Source organism: Hemiscyllium ocellatum, chromosome 2 (assembly GCF_020745735.1).
Source record: "Hemiscyllium ocellatum isolate sHemOce1 chromosome 2, sHemOce1.pat.X.cur, whole genome shotgun sequence".
Lineage (NCBI taxonomy): Eukaryota > Metazoa > Chordata > Chondrichthyes > Orectolobiformes > Hemiscylliidae > Hemiscyllium > Hemiscyllium ocellatum.
In genome coordinates this window covers 97547245-97570246 of record NC_083402.1, presented here as the reverse complement: position 1 = coordinate 97570246, position 23002 = coordinate 97547245, and the positions used below count along the sequence as shown (strand labels likewise).

Genomic DNA, 23002 nt, shown 5'->3' with positions numbered 1-23002 from the left:
CACTATCGGAGCTGAAAATGTGTTGCTGGAAAAGTGCAGCAGGTCAGGCAGCATCCAAGGAACAGGAGATTCGACGTTTTGGGCCCTTCAGGCTTATGCCCGAAACATCGAATCTCCTGTTCCTTGGATGCTGCCTGACCTGCTGCGCTTTTCCAGCAACACATTTTCAACTCTGATCTCCAGCATCTGCAGACCTCACTTCCTCCCTGTGGTCACTATCACCAAAGTGCTCACCTACCTCCAAATCTAACACCTGGCAAGGTTCATTCCCAGTTCCAAATCTAATGTTGCCTAGCCCCTTGTTGGTCTGTCTACATATTGTATCAGAAAATCCTCCTGCACAATGGATAAAAACTGACCCATCTAAAGTACTCGAACTATAGTATTCCCAGTCAATATTGGGAAGTTGAAGACCCTAAACAACTCGTTCCTGTCGAGAATCATCTTTGCTATCCTTTTCTCTAAACCTCTGGAACTGTTTGGAGGCCTATAGAAAATTCCCAACAAGATAACCTTTCCTGTTTCTAAGCCCATACTACCTCAATTGACGAGTCCTCAAGCGTCCTTTCTGCAACAGTAATACTGTCCTTGACTAACAATGCCACCTTCTCTGTTATTACTGAAACAGCTAAATCTGGGAGCTTGCAACAACCATTCCTGTTTCTGCTCCAGCCATGTCTCTGAAATGACCACAACATTGAAATCCCAGGTACTGACCCATGCTGCAAGTTCACCCACCTTATTCCGGATGCTCCTTGCATTGAAATAGACACACTTTAAACCAACTTCATGCCTATTGATGCCCTCTTGCAACCCTGAAACCTTATTTTGGATCTCCCTACTCTCAACCTCCTGTATACTTGAACTACATTTTGCATTCCCATCCGCCTGCTGAATTAGTTGAAACCCAACCAAAGAGCATTAGCAAATTCTACCCCTCCCTGGGTATCGGTACCCCTCAAGTTCAGGTAAAGACCATCCTGCTTGTAGAAGTCCCACCTACCCCTGAAAAACATAGAACAATACAGCACAGAACAGGCCCTTCGGCCCACGATGTTGTGCCGAACATTTGTCCTAGCTTAAGCACCTATCCATGTACCTATCCAATTGCCACTTAAAGGCCACCAATGATTCTGACTCTGCCACTCCCACAGGCAGCGCATTCCATGCCCCTACGACACTCTGGGTAAAGAACCCACCTTGGACATCCCCCCCCCCCCCCCCCCATTTCTTCCACCCTTCACCTTGAATTTATATCCCCTTATAACACTGTTGTACCGGGGAAAAAGTCTCTGACTGTCTACTCTATCTATTCCCCTGATCATCTTCTAAACCTCTGTCAAGTCACCCCTCATCCTTCGCCGTTCCAATGAGAAAAGGCCTAGCACTCTCAACCTATCCTTGTACGACCTATTCTCCATTTCAGGCAACAGCCTGGTAAATCTCCTTTGCACCCTCTCCAAAGCTTCCACATCTTTCCTAAAATGAGGCAACCAGAACTGCACAGAGTACTCCAAATGTGGTCTTACCAAGGTCCTATACAGCTGCGACATCACCTCACAACTCTTGAATTCAATCCCTCTGCTAATGAACGCTAATACACCATAGGCCGCCTTACAAACTCTATCCACCTGAGTGGCAACTTTCAAAGAGCTATGAACATAGACCCCAAGATCCCTCTGCTTCTCCACCTTACTAAGAACCCTATCATTAACCCTGTATTCCGCATTCTTATTTGTCCTTCCAAAATGGACAACCTCACACTTGACAGGGTTGAATTCCATCTGCCACTCCTCAGCCCAGCTCTGCATCATATCGAAGTCCCTTTGCAGCCGACAACAGCCCTCCTCACTATCCACAACTCCACTAATCTTCGTATCCTCTGCAAATTTACTGACCCACCCTTCGACTCCCTCTTCCACGTCATTAATAAAAATTACAAACAGCAGAGGACCCAGAACTGATCCCTGCGGAACTCCACTTGTAACTGGGCTCTAGGCTGAATATTTACTATCTACCACTACTCTCTGACTTCAACCGGTTAACCAGTTCTCTATCCAACTGGCCAAATTTCCCACAATCCCATGCTTCCTGACTTTCCGCCTAAGCCTACCATGGGGAACCTTATCAAATGCCTTACTGAAATCCATGTACACTGCATCCACTGCTCTACCCTCATCCATGTGCTTGGTCACCTCCTCAAAGAATTCAGTAAGACTTGTAAGGCATGACCTACCCCTCTCAAATCCGCGCTGGCTGTCCCTAATCAAGCAGTGTCTTTCCAGATACTCATAAATCCTATCCCTTAGTACCCTTTCCATTATTTTTCTACCACCAAAGTAAGACTAACTGGCCTGTAATTCCTGGGGTTATCCCTATTCCCTTTTTTGAACAGTGGCACAACATTCGCCACTGTCCAGTCCCCTGGTACCACCTCCGTTGACAGTGAAGACGAAAAGATCATTGCCAACGGCTCTGTAATTTCCTCTCTTGCTTCCCATATAATCCTAGGATATATCCTGTCAGGCCCGGGGGATTTGTCGATCCTCAAGTTTTTCAAAATGCCCAACACATTTTCCTTCCTAACAAGTGTCTCCTCTAGCTTACCAGTCCGTTTCACACTCTCCTCTTCAATAATACGGTCCCTCTCATTTGTAAATACCCAAATTATCCAGGAAGAGCCCCAATTATCCAGGAATCCAAAGCTGTCCTTCCTGCACCATCCCTGAAATCTCATATTCAACCCTCCTCCCCCTCCTCCCCCTCTCTCTGTTCCTTGTTTACTAGCACATGGCACGAGCAGCAAACCGGAGGTAATAACGGTTTGTCCTAGCTCTAAGCTTCCACCCTAGCTCCCTGAATTTCTGTCTTAAATCAACATCTCTCTTCCTACCTATGTAATTGGTGCTAGCATGACCCAAACTATGACAGGTTGGAAAGATAAAAGTTTGAGGTCAAGTTTTGAAATGTTTTATAAAAATATAAGACACTATGTAAATATAAAATGTACGATCGGTTGCTTTTTTTGTTTCTTAAGTAACTGATCAGTTCCCATGGTTTTGCATATAGGTGTGAAAATCAGGGCACTTTTTTTCTTACAGGGGAGCTGCCAATGTCTTCTGAATGATGTGATCATATGCTGTTTTTAACAGAAACTTTCCCTTTGTCACCAAAAAAATCAATTCTTTTCCTCAATTCAAATAATGCAGATTAATGACATTGACCTTATAAGTGCAAATATGGAGAACGCCTTGGCCTCTATTGGAGGATTTTGCTGTGGAAGATCCTTTGTAATTGATCATCAGGTAGGTCCATTTTACATTTTACAAATTTACTATTCCTCCCCTCACTTCTCCCTCTTTGTTCCCACACCACCCCCACCCCAAATCCACAATCAAATACCCACCGGAATCACTGTACAGATGAGGAAATAAAGGATGATCACTTTGGGGAATTAACAGAAGATCACTGTCATTGGATAGAAGAAAATGTCCAATTTGGAAAGGAAAATTAAAAAGTAAGGGACATAATCCTTCGTTTTCAAGCAAATTTTTCAATTATTTACTTGAATTAAAAGCTAACCATTATAAACCTGCTCTTGCTAAATTTTTAAAATTGAATATTTTGCCCCTGCAATGAATCTATTCTGTACATGACTATAAGACACAAAATAAGAGCAAGGGTAGTTGTTGAGATCTTTGAATCTGTTCCACCGTTCATAGGATTATGCTGTTCTAACATTCCTCACATCCGTTTTCTTACCCTTCCCCTGTAAACTCTTGATTTCTCGTACTGATCAAGAATCTTATCAATCTTAGCCTTCAACATACACAAAGGACTCCTCTCCCACAGCTCTCTGTGGGAAGGCATTCCAAAAACCCCAACCCACATAAAATTGTTCTTCATCTCAGTCTTAAATTGGCATCCTTTTATTGTGAGACTTTCCTTACATCCTAGACTGTCCCATGAGAGGAAACATCATCTCAGCATTTACCCTGTCGAGTCCCTTAAGATCCCTGAGATCACCCCTCAGTCTTCTAAATTCCAGTGAATAGAGTCCCAACCTTTTCAGTCTTTGCTCATAAAACAATCCCTCCATACCAGGGGTCATGCCAGTGAACCTTTTCTCTGAACCGCCTCCACCTAATAATATCTTTCCTAATAATATATAATAATAATTGGACCAAAACTGTTTCATAGTACTCCAGAAATGGTCTCACCAGCACCTGGTATAGTTGCTGTAAAACTTCTAGTCTTCTCCTGCCATCCCCTTGAAATAAGGGCCAACGTTTCATTATCCTTCCTGATTAACTGCTAGCTTTGTGTTTTGTGCACAAGTACCCCAATGTCCTTTTTAATTGCAAATTTCTGTAGTTCACCTTCATTTTGATATTTTTGTTCTCCCTTCCAGAATGAACATTTGCATTTTTCCCACATTATGTTCCATTTGTCAACTTCTTACCTGCTTATTTAACCAACCAATATCTCTCTGTAGACTGTATCCCCCTCACAATCTGCCTTTCCACCTATTTCTGTTATTTGCAAATTTGGTTCCAGGATAGTCCTTTCCCTCCTTCCAAAATATAATTTTGTGTATTGTGAACAGTTGTGGTCCTAGCATTGGTCCCTGAGGAACCCCACTGGTCACAAGTTATCAACCTGAAAAAGAACCCCTTCTCCCACTTCAGAAACAAAAATAGAAATTGCTAGAAATGCTCAGTAGACCCTTATCCCACTTGCTGGTTCCTACCCAGTGGCCAACCTCCAAAGCTATGAACTTCAAACTGAGGATATGACTATTTCAGGGTTATCATGTGGAATGCCTTCTGGTTCCCTTCTATCTAATCCGATTGAAACTTCCTTCAAAAACTCTCAAATTACTCAGACCAGTTTCCTTTACTTGAAGCCATGGTGACTTTGCTTAATTAGGTTATGAGTTTGCAAATGTTCTGTTATTCTTTTAAAAATCAATTCTGATACTTTTGATGTTAGGCTAATCAGCAACTTTGTGTCTCTTTCCCTTTTTGAATTGGAGTGTTGCATTTACTGTTGTCCAATCCTTTGGTATGTACTCCAGAATTCTAGGATTTTTAGATAATTACAACTAATGCATCTGCTATCTCTTTAATTATCTCTTTAGAATCCTAGGATGCAGGCCATCGGAGCCAGTGGACTGAACTGCATTTTGCCCATTAGTTTATCTAGTACTACTACTTGAATGACTGTGATGGTACTTAATTCCTCCCTCATATACTTTTGTATTAATGGGATGTTCAAAGTATCTTCACTTTAGACACTGATGTAGAAATATTTAACTTGTCTGCGATTTCCTTTTTCCCCATAACCATCTCAGATTTGTTTTCTGAGGGTCCCATGTTTATTTTGATCACTGATTTCATATATTTAAATAAGCTTTCATTGTCAAGTTATATTCCTGCTACTTTTCTCTTGTTTATTTTATTAGTCTTTATTATCTTTTTAGTCCCTTGCTGTATTCTGAATATATTCCAGTCTTGAGGGTTACCACTCACGTTGACTTCCTTGTATTTTTTTTCTTTCAGCATCATGCTCTCCTTAATTTCCTTGGTTTAGCCATGGTTGGTTTAACCCCCTTGGAATCTTCCTTCCTTACTGGGATATTTCTGCTGAGAATCCTGTTACTTCCTCAAATGTCTCACTGCTTGCTTACTGTCATTCCTGCAGGTGTATCTGCTCAGTTAACTCTGTCCTCAATTCATTGTAATATATTCTAAGAACCCAAGTGACAATTAATCGGTTTGCAGTATCAAATGAAAAATCCCAAATTCTCGCTTTCTTTTACTTGTAGTCCATTGTCTGAATATACTTGTTTGACCAATTAATCTGAATATGGTAAGGTACTTTTCCTGAAATCTTAATCGTTATATTCTTCATGTGAGGTTTACCAAAAATGCATTTGAATTAATGTGTTTCTGTATTTTACTCCAAAGCGTCTTTCAGGACAAGGTTATTGTTTTTCTGCATCTTTACCACCAATGCTTGCTTCTGCTGCCATAGAAGCTCTCAACATTATGGAGGACAACCCAGGTATTGAAATTACTGTCTTGAATTTATTATGAGCAAATGTATTCTTAAATTGTTGGAGTATCAGGATGCAAGCATAGATATATCTAGTCCATAATCTGTTCTTATTTACATGTTTCAAAATGAAGCAGCCTCAGGAAGCTGAGTTTATTCCCATAGAGTGAAGCCTAACTAGAAGTTTGCATGTTAATCAAAATTCATTGTTAATGTTTACAGTCTGTAACGCGATCATGGTCTTGAAATATGGTGTAGGCCGTTAGATGAGAAATTTCTTTTTTGGGAACTTTAACAAACCTGCCTAATTCTCCACCACAAGATTATGGAAACTAAGTCACTGAACATATGATTTCTGTACACCAAAGGCAGCAAGGGCTATAGGGAGAAGGTGAAAATATGACATTGAAATAGATAATCAGCCACGATTCTATTGAATGGATCAGGCTCTCTGGGCTGAAGAGCTTCTACTCTTATTTTCTATGTTTCAGAGTTTGTCAATATGTGTCCCGAAGCAATTGATTTGACCGAGACAAAACTTTGATAATAAATTCATTTTACTGGTAGCAGTGTTGTGGCAACCAAGATTTGAGTTTTTTAAATATTTGTAGATGTAATGCCAAACTTGAAGTATGTATACTATTAACTTGCTCACATAAAATTTCTTTTTCAATTTCTGAAAGCCCAGAAGTTATTACTTATCTCTAATTACCCCTGAGAAAATGGGAGAACACTGATTTCTATATATCTTGAATATCTCTGCTATATAAGCAAAATTTATGATCCAGCAGTTGGAATGAATGAATTATGTGAAAGTGTAATATTTGTGTGAAACTAATGTTTGTTTACATTAAATACAATACTAATTTTTAACCATTCTGTAGATATTTTCAGGGTATTAAGGCAAAAGTGTCAGCGAATTCATTGTGCATTGCAGGGGTAAGTGTGTGTTTGCTTAAATAAATGTGAAGCATACACATGGAACTTTGTAATCTTTTTACTACTGGCAAACCTGGTATCGGAAGCCTTCAGTTTATTCATTGTATAATTATTGATTTTATTGTTGTCAAATTTCACTAGATACTGTGAAAAGTGTTTGTTGTGCTGTACAGGCAGATCATACCAGAGAGGAGTGCCAGAGTGGAGTGCCAAATACAGTATTACAGGTGCAGAGAAGGAGTTTAAAATTTAACACTTAAGAGTCTGTTCAAAAGACTGATAATAGTGGGAGGAACTGTTCTTGAACACATTCATATGTGTATTCAAGGTCTCTTATGTTTTGCCCGAAGAGAGAGTGGAGGAGAGTATAACTGGGATAGGAGGGATCTTTGATTAATTTGGTTGCTTTCCAGAGACAGTGGGGCATGTCGCTGGACTCCATAGATCGAAGGCTGATTTGTGTAATGTACTGGGCTGTGTTCAGTTTTGTGTGATTTGGGGGAAGAGCAGTTGTGGAATCACTCTATAATGCATCCAGATAGGATATTTTCTATGATGCATCTATAAAAATTGGTTATAGTCCTTGTGGATATGCCAAGTTTCCTTAGTTTACTGAGGAAGTAGAGACATTGCGTCAATGTGGGTAGACCAGGACAGCTTGGTGAACCTCCCTTCCAGGAACTTGATGCTCTTATCATCTCCACTTCAGTAGTGTTGATACAGACAGGGGGTGCCCTCTATTCCACTTCCTGAAGTCAATGACCAGCTCCTTTGTTTTGTTGGTGTTGATAGAAAGATTGTTGTCTTTACAACGTGTCGCTAAGCACTCAACTTTTTTCTGTATTCTGTCGCAGTGTTGTTTGAGATCTGACCTATGACGGATGGAGTTGTGGCTGAATTTGGCCACAGTCATAAATGGAATATAGTCGGGGGCTAAGTTTGCAGCCTTGCAGGGCACTGGAAGTGAGAATTATGCTGGAAGAAGTTGTCTATTCTTACTCATTGAAGTCGGTGGGTCAGGAAGTCAAGGTTCCAGTTACAGCTTGTGGAATTGGAATCTAGATCTTGGAGTTTAGAGATGAGTTTGTTTAGAATTATGGTGTTGACTACAGTTCCACCTTCAATGAGTACGAGCCTGACGTCGGTATTCTTATCTAGATGTCCCAGGGATGAGTGTAGGGCCAGGGCCATGTTTGCTGTGGACCTGTTGCGTTGGTAGGCAAATTGTAAAGGGTCAAGGCAATTATTGTCTTATCTCCAAAATTTGAAACAAACTGTTGTCCCCTTATGTGAGTGTTTATTGTCTTCGCTATATTACAAAAGAAGGTATGACACTTGATCATGCCACAAAGTGAGGTTTTTAGACAATTATGTGATTTTGTTTTTGGTAGCTTTGTTTGTAAAATACAAAGTGAATTTGGTGGGTTTGACCAGACCACAAGAAGAACTTCTCTGTTTATGTAATGTCATCAGACGAGAATGTTCACCTAACCGAACGAATGGCCTGTTTATGAAGAGTCAGCTCCACTGATCTTGGTTGAGTTTTGCCAACTCAACCAAGCTAACTGTAAAATTGAACACCAGCTGAATTTGTATTACTGAGAGTATACTGATTAGGTCTTCTGTGTTGACGTTGCATCTTTCATTATTTTAAATGTTTACATAATATATTTAAGTATTTTCTTTAGATTTATATATTTTACCTTTGCAGTATCTCGGGTCTCAAAATTGTGGGTGATTCATTTTGTCCAGCCATTCACCTGGTGTTGGCAAGGAGCAGAGGATTGCGAGAGAATGATGTTAAGCTGCTTCAGGAAATTGTTGATTATGTAAGTGTTTTTTAAAGCTACGATGTGCAAATGTTTTCTGTGTGCGCTATGTTCTGGTACTAACCTCAGTTGATAACTTGTGAAAAAACCTGTGCAGAATGCTGTGGAATATATTTGTTTTATGCCATTTTGCATACTAAACTTATTATAAACTTGAAGTAAGTTTTAGGTTTCTTCTTTCCCAAGATTGTTTCTCATAAGTATTGTTGTTAGCAAATTGGCAGTCTCAATAGAATGTAAGAACAAATTTTTGAACTGAAAACAAAATGCTGGAGATCGCTGCAGGCCAGGCAGCATCCATGAAGAGAAAGCAAGCTAACGTTTCGAGTCTAGGTGACTCTTCATCAGAGCTCACATGAAGTGTGGAGGGGGCAGCATTTATGCAATAGTTTGGAAGGGGATGGTGTTAGAGGAACAAGTCTGTTCAGATTAAATGATCAGAATGTGAGAATAGCAGAACAATGCTGTGTCTAACTGCCAGATGGGAAAAGAACAGACAATCCCATTGTGGGGAGAGGAGAGAAGGTGACCGACAATCATAGCTAAAAGAAAGGGAAGGAATGGATTCATAATTTGAAAGAGGGTGGGATGTTCAAGGTATGGCCTAGGCTGTCCTGGAGCGACTGATCTACGAGATGCAGCTGGGGAGTGAGGGGAAGATGTGATTGGTGGTCCAATCGGAGTACTTTTCTGGGGTAGTGTATGGAGTTCTGCTGGAATTGTCTGAAATGACAGAGAATGATCCTTAAGTACAGAGATTGGTGGGGTAAAAAGTGAGAACAAGTTTGACCTGATCAGACTGTTGAGAGTGATGGGAAGGGGCAATGGCCGAACAAAGGTGAAAAGCCAATAGATTTGGATGTTTAACTTGTAAAGTAAGTACAATTTTGAAAAGTGATGCTTTAGTTCAGGTTAAATACCAAGCAGTTTGATCAGTGGTGGGGGTAGTTCATAATTGTATCCAAAGACAAAATTACTGTTTGGAAAATTATGTGCATGGTCTTCACAATTTGGAATGAATTCAGAAAGAATGTGGAATGAAGCAGTTGACTTTTTTATGCTGAATGTTTTTTTTAAATTTAAGCTCTACTATTTTGATCAAAATGTTACCTTCAACAGTGTATGAAACGAGGAATTGCATTAACTCAAGCGCATTACTTGGATAAGGAAGAAAAGGTTTTGCCTCTTCCAAGGTAACTGTTGCTCATATATTTTATAATGATTCTGATTTGCTGGATTTTGCAGTCAGCAGTAAAATGGAGAATGGTTTGATAAGTGGTGTGGTTGTCTAAGTCTTATACCAGATCGAGAGAATCAAGCAAGTAAGCAAAGTTTTCATACATAGCAAACTTAGGTTTAAAGTAGAGGTTGGGTAGACTACTTTTTTTTGCCTAGGTGTACAGGAAACTGAGGGGTGACTTTGTGGAGGGCTATAAAATCATGAAAGTCATAGATAAGGTAGATAAGTCAACTGCTCTTCCCCACGTTAGGGGAATCTTAAAAACTAGAGGATGGAAGTTTTTAAGGTGAGAAGGGAGAGATCCCAAAGGGTGTAAAGGGGCAATTTTTTCTTTTGCGCAGATGGTGTGTCCAGTTCTGTAGCTTACATGTATCCCTCTGTAACCTGCAATATCCTTCAGCACTATCCACAGCTCCACCGACCTTCGTGTCATCTGCAAATTTACTAACCCATCCTTCTATGCTCTCATCTAGGTCATTTATAAAAGCAGTGGCTCCAAAGCAGATCGTTGCAGTACACCACTAGTAACTGAATTCCAGGATGAACATTTCCCATCAACCACCACCTTCTGTCATCTTTCAGCAAGCCAATTTCTGTCCAAACCGCCAAATCGCCCTTAATCCCATGCCTCCGTATTTTGTGCAATAGCCTACCATGGACAACCTTACTAAGCACCTTACTGAAATCCATATACACCACCTCAATAACTTTACCTTCATCCACCTGTTTGGTCACCTTCTCAAAGAACTCTAAGGTTTGTAAGGCACGACCCACCCTTCACAAAACCGTGTTGACTATCCCTAATCAACTTATTCCTGTCAAATAGAATTAAGGAGAATCCAAAAGGTCTTTACATTAAGGACAAAAGGGTAACTAGGGAGAGAATAGGGCCTCTCCAAGATCAGCAAGGCGGCCTTTGTGTGCAGCCTCAGAAAATGGGGGAGATACTAAATGAGTATTTTGCCTCAGTATTTGCTGTGGAAAAGGATATGGAAGATATAGACTGGAGGGAAATAGAATGTGACACCTTGTAAAATGTCCATATTACAGAGGAGGAAGTGCTGGATGTCTTGGAACGCATAAAGGTGGATGAATCCTCAGGACCTGATCAGGTGTACCCTAGAACTGTGGGAAGCCAGAGAAGTGATTGCTGGGCCTCTTGCTGAGATATTTGTATCATCGATAATCACAGGTGAGGTGCAGGGAGACTGGAGGATGGCTAATGTGGTGCCACTGTTTAAGAAGGGTGGTAAGGACAAGCCAAGGAACTACAGATCAGTGAGTCTGACATCAGTGGTGGGCAAGTTGTTGGAGGGAATCCTGAGGGACAGGATTTGCATGTATTTGGAAGGGCAAGGCCTGATTAAGGATAGTCAACATGGAGGCAATACGGAGGCATGGGAAATCATGTCTCACAAACTTGATTGAGCTTTTTGAAGTAACAAAGAGGATTGATGAGGGCAGAGCGGTAGATGTGATCTATATGGATTTCAGTAAGGTGTTCGACAAGGTTCCCCATGGGAGACTCATTAGCAAGGTTAGATCTCATGGAATACGGGGAGAACTAGCCATTTGGATACAGAACTGACTCAAAGGTGGTGACAGAGGGTGGTGGTGGTGGTGGAGGGTTGTTTTTCAGATTGTAGGCCTGTGACCAGTAGAGTGCCACAAGGATTGGTGCTGGGTCCTCTACTTTTTGTCATTTACATAAATGGATGCGAGCATAAGAGGTACAGTTAGTAAATTTGCAGATGACTGCAAAATTGGAGGTGTGGTGGACAGTGAAGAGGGCTACCTCCGATTTACAACAGGATCTTGACCAGATGGGCCAATGGGCTAAGAAGTGGCAGATGGATTTTAATTCAGATAAATGTGAGGTGCTTTATTTTGGGAAAGCAAATCTTAGCAGGACTTATGCACTTAATGGTAAGGTCCTAGGGTGTGTTGCTGAACAGAGGTCTTGTAGCTTGTTGAAAGTGGAGTTGCAGGTAGATAGGAAGTGAAGAAGGTGTTTGGTATTGAGTACAGGAGTTCCGACGTCCAGTTGCTGCTGTACGGGACATTGGTTAGGCCACTGTTGGAATATTGTGTGCAATACTGGTCTCCTCCCTATCGGAAAGATGTTGTGAAACTTGAAAGGTTTCAGAAAAGATTTACAAGGATGTTGTCAGGGTTGGAGGATTTGACCTATAGGGAGAGGCTGAACAGGCTGGGGCTGTTTTCCCTGGAGCGACGGAGGCTGAGGCGTGACCTTATTGAGGTTTACAAAATTGAGGGGCATGGATAGGATAAATAGGCAAAGTCTTTTCCCTGGGGTCGGGGAGTCCTAGAGGGCACAGGTTTAGGGTGAGAAGGGAAAGATATAAAAGAGACCTAAGGAGCAACTTTTTCACACAGAGGTTGGTACGTGTATGGAATGAGCTGCCAGAGGAAATAGTGGAGGCTTGTACAATTGCAACATTTTAAGACTCATTTCGATGGGTATATGAATAGGAAGGGTTTGGAGGGATATGGGCCGGTTGCTGGCAGGTAGGACTAGATTGGGTTGGGATATCTGGTCGGCATGGATGGGTTGGATGGTAAGGTCTGTTTCCATGCTGCACCTCTCTATGACTCTAAGACGATTATAAATGCTATCTGTTATAACCTTTTCCAACACATTACCCACAACCAAAATAAGGCTCACTGGTCTATAATTACCAGGGCTGTATCTACTCCCCTTCGTGAACAAGGGGACGATGAAGACATAAATGTCAAAGCCAAAACCTGCAATCTCCTCCCTGACTTTCCAGAGAATCCTCGGATTAATCCCGTCTGGCGCAGTGGATTTATCTATTTTCGCAGTTTTCACAATTGCTACCATCACCACCTTATGAATCTCAAACTCATCTAGTCTAGTAGCCTGTATGTCAGTATTCTCCTTGACAGCATTGGCTTTTTCCAATGTATATTTTGACGAAAACTATTCATTTAGCACTTCCCTTATCTCCTGGGACTCCACGCACAACTTCTCACTACTGTCCTTGATTGGCCCTGATCTTTCTCTAATCTTTTTTTATTCCTGATACATCGATCAAAAGCTTGAGAGTTTTCCTTGATCCTATCTGCCAGACTCCTCACGTCCCCTCCTGGCTCCTCTTAGCACTCTGTTTAGGTCTTTCCTGGCTAACTTGTAACTCTCAGGTGCCCTACCTGAGCCTTCAAGTCTTACCTTAACATAAGCTGCCTTCTTCCTCCTGACAAGCGATTCAACTTCTTTCATAAACCACGGCTCCCTTGCTAGACCACTTTCCTCCCTATCTGACATTTGGACTTGAGTGGATGGGATAGCTATAGAGGGATTTAGACCAAATACAGGCAAATGGGGTAATCTAATTGCGAAAACTGGGTGGCACGAACAAGCTAGGATGGAGGACCTGTTTCTATGCTATAGATCTGATTGTGTGGTCCAGGATGATGACCCACATGTTGGATTACATTCAAATCTGTTTGCCATATTTTTTGCCCTTCACTTCGGCCAAAACTGTCTTATTTTGTGTTGCTAGCTGATTCGTTATCTGTTTGTATCATTAAATTACCTGGATGCCTATGCATGTCTGTGACTGTGCTTGCTTTCTTCTCTTGCCTATATCCCCTTCATTTAAGTTGCTCATAATTGCATTGAATAATTTGAGGTTTCAGCATTGATTTAGTCAAATTCTGTCAATGGAGTTGCTGATTATTCCCACCGACCTTGTCATAACTTCCCTTCCGTTACATGCCTTACCTTTTAACTAACACATTTCCCCATTTGGGAATTCCATGTGGTATTAGGGGCGGCACGGTGGCACAGTGGTTAGCACTGTTGCCTCGCAGCGCCTGAGACCCGGGTTCTATTCCCGACTCAGGTGTCTGACTGTGTGGAGTTTGCATGTTCTCCCCGTGTCTGTATGGGTTTCCTCCGGGTGCAAGGTTTCCTCCCACAGTCCAAAGATGTGCGGGTCAGGTGAATTGGCCATGCTAAATTGCCCGTAGTGTTAGGTAAGGGGTAAATGTAGGGGTCTGGGTGGGTTGTGTTTCGGCGGGTTGGTGTGGACTTGTTGGGCCTGTTTCCACACTGTAAGTAATCTAATCTAGTCTAGTCTAGTGGGAATTACCCAATTACTATAACTGTGCTATTGGCATTGTTCACTTAATGGGACATTTCATGTTGAGACCCAAATTGGATTATGACCCTTCCCGTAAAAAGTGAGGTCTGCAGATGCTGGAGATCAGAGCTGAAAATGTGTTGCTGGTTAAAGCACAGCAGGTTAGGCAGCATCCAAGGAACAGGAAATTCGACGTTTCGGGCCAAAGCCCTTCATCAGGAATGAGGAGAGGGTGCCAGGCAGGCTAAGATAAAAGGTAGGGAGGAGGGACTTGGGGAGGGGCGATGGAGATGTGATAGGTGGAAGGAGGTCAAGGTGAGGGTGATAGGCCGGAGTGGGGTGGGGGCAGAGAGGTCAGGAAGAGGATTGCAGTTTAGGAGGGCGGTGCTGAGTTCGAGGGAATCGACTGAGACAAGGTGGGGGGAGGGGAAATGAGGAAACTGGAGAAATCCGAGATCATCCCTTGTGGCTGGAGGGTTCCCAGGCAGAAGATGAGGCACTCTTCCTCCAACCGTCGTGTTATGTTCTGGCGATGGAGGAGTCCAAGGACCTGCATGTCTTCGGTGGAGTGGGAGGGAGAGTTAGTGTTGAGCCACGGGAGTTGGCGGAAATGACGGCGGATGATACGCTGTATACGGAGGTTGGTGGGGTGGTAGGACCGCTGAGGCCAAATGCCAGCTCTCGGACGCCTCCTCCTATTGTCCCCTTGACCATGACCCCACCTCCCACCACCAAACCATCATCTCCCAGACCATCCATAACCTCATCACCTCAGGGGATCTCCCATCCACCGCCTCCAACCTCATAGTCCCACAACCCCGCACCGCCCGTTTCTACCTCCTGCCCAAAATCCACAAACCTGACTGCCCCGGCCGACCCATTGTCTCAGCCTGCTCCTGCTCCACCGAACTCATCTCCGCGTACCTCGACACGGTTTAGTCCAAGAACTCCCCACCTACGTTCGGGACACCACCCACGCCCTCCATCTCCTCCATGATTTTCGCTTCCCCGGTCCCCAACGCCTTATCTTCACGATGGATATCCAGTCCCTGTACACCTCCATCCCCCATCACGAAGGACTCGAAGCCCTCCGCTGCTTCCTTTCCTGCTGCACCAACCAGTACCCTTCCACTGACACCCTCCTTCGACTGAATGAACTGGTCCTCACCCTGAACAACTTCTCTTTCCAATCCTCCCACTTCCTCCAAACTAAAGGAGTTGCCATGGGCACCCGCATGGGCCCCAGCTATGCCTGTCTCTTTGTAGGATATGTGGAACAGTCCATCTTCCGCAACTACACTGGCACCACCCCCCACCTTTTCCTCCGCTACATCGATGACTGTATCGGCGCTGCCTCGTGCTCCCACGAGGAGGTTGAACAGTTCATCAACTTTACCAACACCTTCCATCCCGACCTCAAATTCACCTGGACTGTCTCAGACTCCTCCCTCCCCTTTCCTAGACCTTTCCATTTCTATCTCGGGCGACCGACTCAACAAAGACATCTCCTATAAACCGACTGACTCCCACAGCTACCTGGACTACACCTCCTCCCACCCTGCCCCCTGTAAAAAAAACTCCATCCCATATTCCCAATTCCTTCGTCTCCGCCACATCTGCTCCCAGGAGGACCAGTTCCAATACCGTACAGCCCAGATGGCCGCCTCCTTCAAGGACCGCAGATTCCCCCCAGATGTGATCGACGATGCCCTCCACCGCATCTCCTCCACTTCCCGCTCCTCTGCCCTTGAGCCCCACCCCTCCAACCGCCACCAAGACAGAACCCCACTGGTTCCCGCCTACCACCCCACCAACCTCCGTATACAGCGTATCATCCGCCGTCATTTCCGCCAACTCCAAACGGACCCCACCATCAGGGATATATTTCCCTCCCCTCCTCTATCAGCCTTCTGCAAAGACCACTCCCTTCGTGACTCCCTCGTCAGGTCCACACCCCCCACCAACCCAACCTCCACTCCTGGCACCATACCCTGCAACCGCAGGAGATGCAAAACTTGCGCCCACACCTCCTCCCTTACTTCTCTCCAAGGTCCCAAGGGATCCTTCCATATCCGCCACAAATTCACCTGCACCTCCACACACATCATCTATTGCATCCGCTGCACCCGATGTGGCCTCCTCTATATTGGGGAGACAGGCCGCCTACTTGCAGAACGCTTCAGGGAACACCTCTGGGACACCCGAACCAACCAACCCAACCACCCCGTGGCTCAACACTTTAACTCTCCCTCGCACTCCACCGAAGACATGCAGGTCCTTGGACTCCTCCACCGCCAGAACATAACACGACGGTTGGAGGAAGAGCGCCTCATCTTCCGCCTGGGAATCCTCCAGCCACAAGGGCTGAACTCAGATTTCTCCAGTTTCCCCTCCCCCCACTTTGTCTCAGTCGATTCCCTTGAACTCAGCACCGCCCTCCTAACCTGCAATCTTCTTCCTGACCTCTCTGCCCCCACCCCACTCCGGCCTATCACCCTCACCTTGACCTCCTTCCACCTATCACATCTCCCATCGCCCCTCCCCCAAGTCCCTCCTCCCTACCTTTTATCTTAGCCTGCCTGGCACCCACTCCTCATTCCTGATGAAGGGCTCTGGCCCGAAACGTCGAATTTCCTGTTCCTTGGATGCTGCCTAACCTGCTGTGCTTTAACAGCAACACATTTTCAGCTCAGTTATGACCCTTCCCCACAAGTCTCTAATAGATTTCATAGCTAAGGGCATTTAAGCAAGCCACCTTTTATAATTAAAAGAAGTTCTCCTTCCTAGTTTGGATTTTCAAAGACCAGAGCACTAGATAGATATCGACAAGTGAAATCATTTGTAGTCTTTCATCTCTGGAAATAATACAACTTTTCATTGGATTCTTAGTGTGCGGGTAGTGACTACTATCAAATTAACAGAGGAAGAGTTAGACAAGGCCGCAGCGTTGATCAAGAAAGCAGCTGAATGCATACTTCACTAGGATCGCCTGATATTTGTGAACCAGACGTTGCACAGGGATGTCATGCTATATTTGCCGAATGTGCAGAAATAGATCGCTAACTACTGAAAACGAGGATGACCAATTACATTAAATGAACTTGTCCAATAATATTTGGTTAAAATTATGGAAACTGTACGAATGAAGTTGAATGCATTTGTCTTGCAAATATGTACAAAAAAAGTGATTCAAAATGTGGTCTCCTAAGGTCAAGAAATCTTTCAATCTTACGGTTTCTTATCCAGGATTTTCTCTAGATTTTATAATAAATGTATTTTTGCAACATTCATAAGTGTGCCTGAAGTAATGAGCTGTAAAGAAATTCTAAAGGATTTTGTTGATAAATTTCATTTAAATAAGAATGTAGTGTAAAAGTTTAACTTTGTACAGGAAGTTAAATTGCCTACTTCAATGACTGCTAATTATACTAATCTATTTTTCATACCCCTCAAATGGGAATTTCACTTTTGATTGCAACACATTTAGTGGATGTGTTGATATTGGTGTGCATGTGTTTTCTGTGTTACTAATTCTGTTTTCAAGTGGCTGAAGAAGGTTTGCTAATCAATCTTTCTTTTAGGTTAAAAAAACACTTAACTGTAATAAATTAATTTTAAATGTGATAGCATGCGTCATCTTATTTGGAATTAGAAGTCGTTTTGGGAAGAGTTGGACGATTGTTAATGACTGGCAAAATCATCTAATGCTACTTGTTCAGACTTATTCGGTTTTCATTTAGCTCCAAATGTTTTATAAATTTGTGCTACAATTCCTCAATTTATTGTAAATATGATGAGATCAAGATGAGTCTGTGCATAATCCTATTCAACTTTTCAACAGGTGAAATCCTTTATGTAATAGTATTTCTGAGCAAGTTAGTTTTGCTGCCTTACTGTTAAAATGTGTAATTCTTTATTTGATGACTTATCTTACAGGAATTTGAACAATAAATGCAGATTTGTATGTGATATGACTTAATGCTATCATCAAAATTGTTTTGTATTAACAAACATAGGAAATACAGCAAAGTGATATTTTTGCCCTCCAATTTATAAATTGATTTTAGTTTTCCAAATAAATTGCTTTCATGTCCATTTTAATACTTGGTTACAGGATTTGAAGCACTAAAAGAATTGTAAGGTTTTTTTAGATGTTTATTAATGCAAAACATTTAATATAAAGCTATTTTAAAAATTACTCAAGGAAGGGAAAATGGTACTTTAAAAGTATTCTGCACTTTTGGTGATTAGGGGGGTTATTTTTGTAATCTGTGCTGTTTATTGTTAAACTTAGTGTATTACTTTATCCAGGACTTAAAAACGTCAAGTCTTTCTTGCTTGGATTTTTTTCCCTGAAAAGCAGGGGCTTGTCAGTTTACAAATGCATTTGTTATATATCTCTAGTTTATAACTGCAATATTCACATCATGCAAAAATTGCACCACGTTTAGCCAGATATGTAATAGTATGTGAGATTGTGAATACTGTTTTCATTGGAGTTAAACTGCAGTCATCATTCTCATCTCAGTTGACTTTGCCAGCTGCATAATAAAACTAAAAATCGCAAGTACGGATGTTTTACCTGTTATCAAAATGTGTACCACAATAAAATTTTATACTGAGTATTGTCTGAAGCATTGTCATTTTTAACAGGATCCTAACTTGAGTTGTATTATTGGGCTGTTCATCACCTACTTCATAACTTTGCAAATATTGAAATCTTGCATTTACTACATGTACTGATTGAATCCATAGTTTCTGCTTAATTTTGTCTAGATGTAGAGTTATACTTTCACATTCTGAATTAAATGTCTTAATTTTCCAAACCCCTATTTTTAATATTAATATAATGTAAGTTTATGGAATAGTCAGTTGTACAGCACGGAAACAGAACCTTCAGCGCAACTTGTCTTTGCTGATCAGAATTCCTAAATTAATCTTTACCATTTTCCAGCATTTGGTCCATATCCCTCTAAACCCTTCCTATTCATCTAGATGCCTTTTAAATGTTGTCATACCAGCCTCAACCACTTCCTCTGGCATCTTGTTCCATGCACGCACCACCTTCTGCATGAAAAACGTTGCCTCTTAGGTTCCTTTTCAATCCTTCTGCTCTCATCTGTGTCCTCTAGTCCTCAAGTGTCCCCCACTTCAGGGAAAAGATCTTGTCTATTCACCCTATCTGTGCCCCTCATGATTTTATAAACCTCTAAGGTCAGCCTCTGATGCTTCAGGGAAAATAGCCCTTGCCTGTTCAGCCTCTCCCTAAAGCACAAACCCTTCAATCCTGGAAACCTCCTTGTAAATCTTTTCTGAACCCTTTAAAGGTTCACAATCTCCTTTCTAGCAGGGAGACCAGAATTGCATGTAAACTTATCCTGTATAGCTGCATCATGGCCTTCCAACTCCAATACTCAATGCACTGACCAATAAAGGCAAGCATGAAGGCTCTTTTGACAAATCCTATCAGTTGTGTCGTCTTTTCTCAGATTTTGGTGCTGTCAAAGGGCTCTTAGGGAATTGCTGCAGTGCATCTTGTAGATCGGCATCCCAGTGGCAGCAGTATGCAAAATATATTGTATGTGGTGTGAAGCTTCAATATTGGAGCTATACACATTGAGTGTGTTCCATCAGCCTTCCAACTTTTCCATTGTAATTATTGACAGGTATTTGTTGGCAAAATGTCTTTTTGACTTTACAGCATCGCCCTGTTGGAGGCAAATAGCACTTATGTTTTGCTGCACATTAGCAGTGTATGATGGCTATCTTCACCTGTTGGTCATGTGTTTGAGACATCCTTTCCTTCCAAGTACTGGGAGGTAGACAGGGAATCTTTCAGAATCAAAGATGATGGCCATAGGTTCTTTTTGAGTCTTTATGATGTACAGTGAGCAATGCTTTAATTAGGGTAGAGATTTTTCAGGCTAGTTTTGATGTATACTGACTCCTCAAGCTTACACGATGAGTAGATGACAAGGTCCTTTTCGTAAGCTTACCAATAAAGCTGATGGGACTGTAGAAATTCTAGCATGTACATTAAACAGTGAATATAGGTTTGTAGTAGTAAAGAATGATAATGGAGAGCCCACTGACTGATTTCTCAACTCTCATCAAGGAAAGGGAAGCTTTTTTAGATTAGATTACTTACAATGTGGAAACAGGCCTTTCGGCCCAACAAGTCCACACCGACCCGCCGAAGCGCAACCCACCATTTACCCCATACCTAACACTACGGGCAATTTAGCATAGCCAATTCACCTGACCTGCACATCTTTGGACTGTGGGAGGAAACCGGAGCACCTGGAGGAAACCCACGCAGACACGGGGAGAACGTGCAAACTCCACACAGTCGCCTGAGTCGGGAATTGAACCCGGGTCTCGGGCGCTGTGAGGCAGCAGTGCTAACCACTGTGCCACCGTGCCGCCCCTTGTAGCCTTGTTTGATTGTTACAGCAAATTTGAGTACAGGTTTACTTAAGTGAAATTCTTTGCAGCTGCAAACTTATATGTAAATGTATTATGTATCATAAATGTGCAAGGGGTAGGAAATTAGTGAACATTCCATCAAAAATGTGCTTCTCATGGTGATTGGCTAAAATGTAAGCTAAACCTAGATGGTTTCACCATGTGATCCCCTCTATTTGCTTCCATGTGGTGTTATTGAAACTGAATTCAACTACTCCAGGTACTAAGTCATGAAATCAATTAAAACAAATTCAGATACTTTATGGCTCATCTCGATTGCCGTGATTAGCGACTTATCAAGCCTCCTTTGCTATATTGCTGAATTAACTTGCCATGTCAAAACTGCACAGTGTAGTGTTATAGGTTTTTTTTGTCTTTGTAAAAATGACAACATCTTCATACTGTATGTTGAAAACTTATTCAAAATTAGTTGCAGCAGTTCACTCAAATCATTTGCCCAATTCCTGTGCAAAAGCCAGTCTCTCAGAAAATGGGGTATAAAATCTTTAAATCTTTGATCTTGGGTACCTGTATATAGTCGTGTGCCATGAGAATTGTTCTGAACATACATCACCAAACTGGCCACAAATCCTATGCATGTCTAACAACTATCTCTGCAGTTGTGAGGAAGAGTCCTATCAGATTCAAAATGTTAACTGTTCCTTTTTCGACAGTTGCTACCAGACTCATCTGAGTTTCACCAGCACATTGTTTTTGTTTCTAACTGCCTCTGCAACTTGCTGTTGATTTGATTTGTGACTATATTGTAATGTCCATTGATAAGAACTTGGAACCATCATTGAGCACAGTTTTGTATTTTACAGCCTGTTTGCATATTTACATTTACATATGTGTCCATCTTTGTCTTACATTTGCATTGCAATGTGTACATTTTTAATAGCTATGAAAATTTGCCACATAATTGGGTTTTGCGTGTTCTGTATGTGTCAAATCCTCAGCATCCAGGTTGGAGTCTGGTTTGTGGTGAACTGGTATGTTAATTAAGGTTTAAGAGCATTGCTGTAAAAATACACAGTGCACTTTTAATGTTCTGTGTATTACAAACAGTGGGATATTGTATGAGTTCAGTTCACGATCCAGAGTAGTTTGTGTAATAGTATTCGTGTTTTACTCTCCATCTTTTAAGAGTTTATTTTCTTTGCAGAAAGTACAAGTCCTTGAATATGGAGTCCTACATTTTTTAAAAATACTTCATCAAACTATGAAGTGTAATTAAGTGGATCACAGCAAGCATGAAGGGTATACATGGAAAAATAGTTACCCACACTAAAGCTGAAGAATTGTCTAAAACATAATTTTGTAAAGCATAGAACACAATTGTTTTCTAATCCCTGTTGTACGAATATGGCACAACACTGATATCTTTTACCATCTGACCAACCATAATCTTATAAAGTTGCAAGTGGGGAAAAACTAAGGGTAAGAAAATGAACAGCAGGATTTCAGGATTGAATTGAAATAAAAACAATTTTATGGAAACTTGAACAAAACAAACATACCCAGAATGACTCAATAGGTACTGAGCAGGAAAAATAAGTATTCTAAACCATATATGCATATGTACTTTATTTAAATATTCAGGATTAATATTAATTATGTGAAAACAGTCAAACTCTGGTCAAATTACCCCCAAGTTTTACTTTAAATGTCTGAGGCAGCTTCGATATATCCCACTGAGAAATTACTGCCATTATGGATCACGAAGTCCTATTAAAACTGCATCCTTTGCAAGGGATTCTAATTCTTCATTTTTGACTCTGGGAAATTTAGTGTCTTCCAAGATTGAGTTCCATACGAGTGCTGAAAATAACTCGTGTCTAATTGTAGAATTGTGGAATTTTACAGTACAGAAAGAGGCCATTCGACCCAGGTGGTTATTCCAGCTCCCGAGAAAGCTAGCCAGATTGGTCCACTCTCCACCCCTATCTGCGTAGCCCTCTAACTTCACTTTCAAATATATATCCAGCTTTTTTTTTTGAAACCATCTATGGAATCCAGTTCCATCATTATCCCAAGGTCAGAAGTCTCACAACACTAGGTTATTGTCCAACAGGTCTATTTGAAGTTATAAGCTTTCAGAGCACTACTTTATCAGGTGAAGTGACTTCTGACCTTGTCAACCCCAGTCCAACACCTGCACTTCATGGCTACCAAGGCAGCACATTCTAAATCCTAACTGATAATCTTGTGATTGTGACCCTTAGTTACTGACATGCCAACTAGTGGGAACAATATTTTTCTTTAGCCTGTCAAAATTATTAATTTTGAGCACCTCAAATGGGTCATTTCTTAATCTTCTCTGCTCCAAGGAGAATAAGTCACAA

At 41.9% G+C, this 23002-nt stretch overlaps 1 protein-coding gene across 1 annotated transcript in view; it reads left to right on the top strand.

Annotated features, from left to right (window-relative positions):
• sptlc1 (serine palmitoyltransferase, long chain base subunit 1) overlaps nucleotides 1–18789 on the top strand; it is a 62711-nt gene extending 43922 nt beyond the window's left edge. The window contains exons 10-15 of the mRNA XM_060845462.1: nucleotides 3210–3305; nucleotides 5970–6066; nucleotides 6942–6996; nucleotides 8708–8825; nucleotides 9945–10018; nucleotides 17082–18789. Coding sequence (XP_060701445.1) covers nucleotides 3210–3305; nucleotides 5970–6066; nucleotides 6942–6996; nucleotides 8708–8825; nucleotides 9945–10018; nucleotides 17082–17175 — 534 coding nt within the window. The 3' untranslated portion in view covers nucleotides 17176–18789. The remainder of the gene's footprint in view (nucleotides 1–3209; nucleotides 3306–5969; nucleotides 6067–6941; nucleotides 6997–8707; nucleotides 8826–9944; nucleotides 10019–17081) is intronic.
• The last annotated feature ends 4213 nt before the right edge of the window (nucleotides 18790–23002 follow it).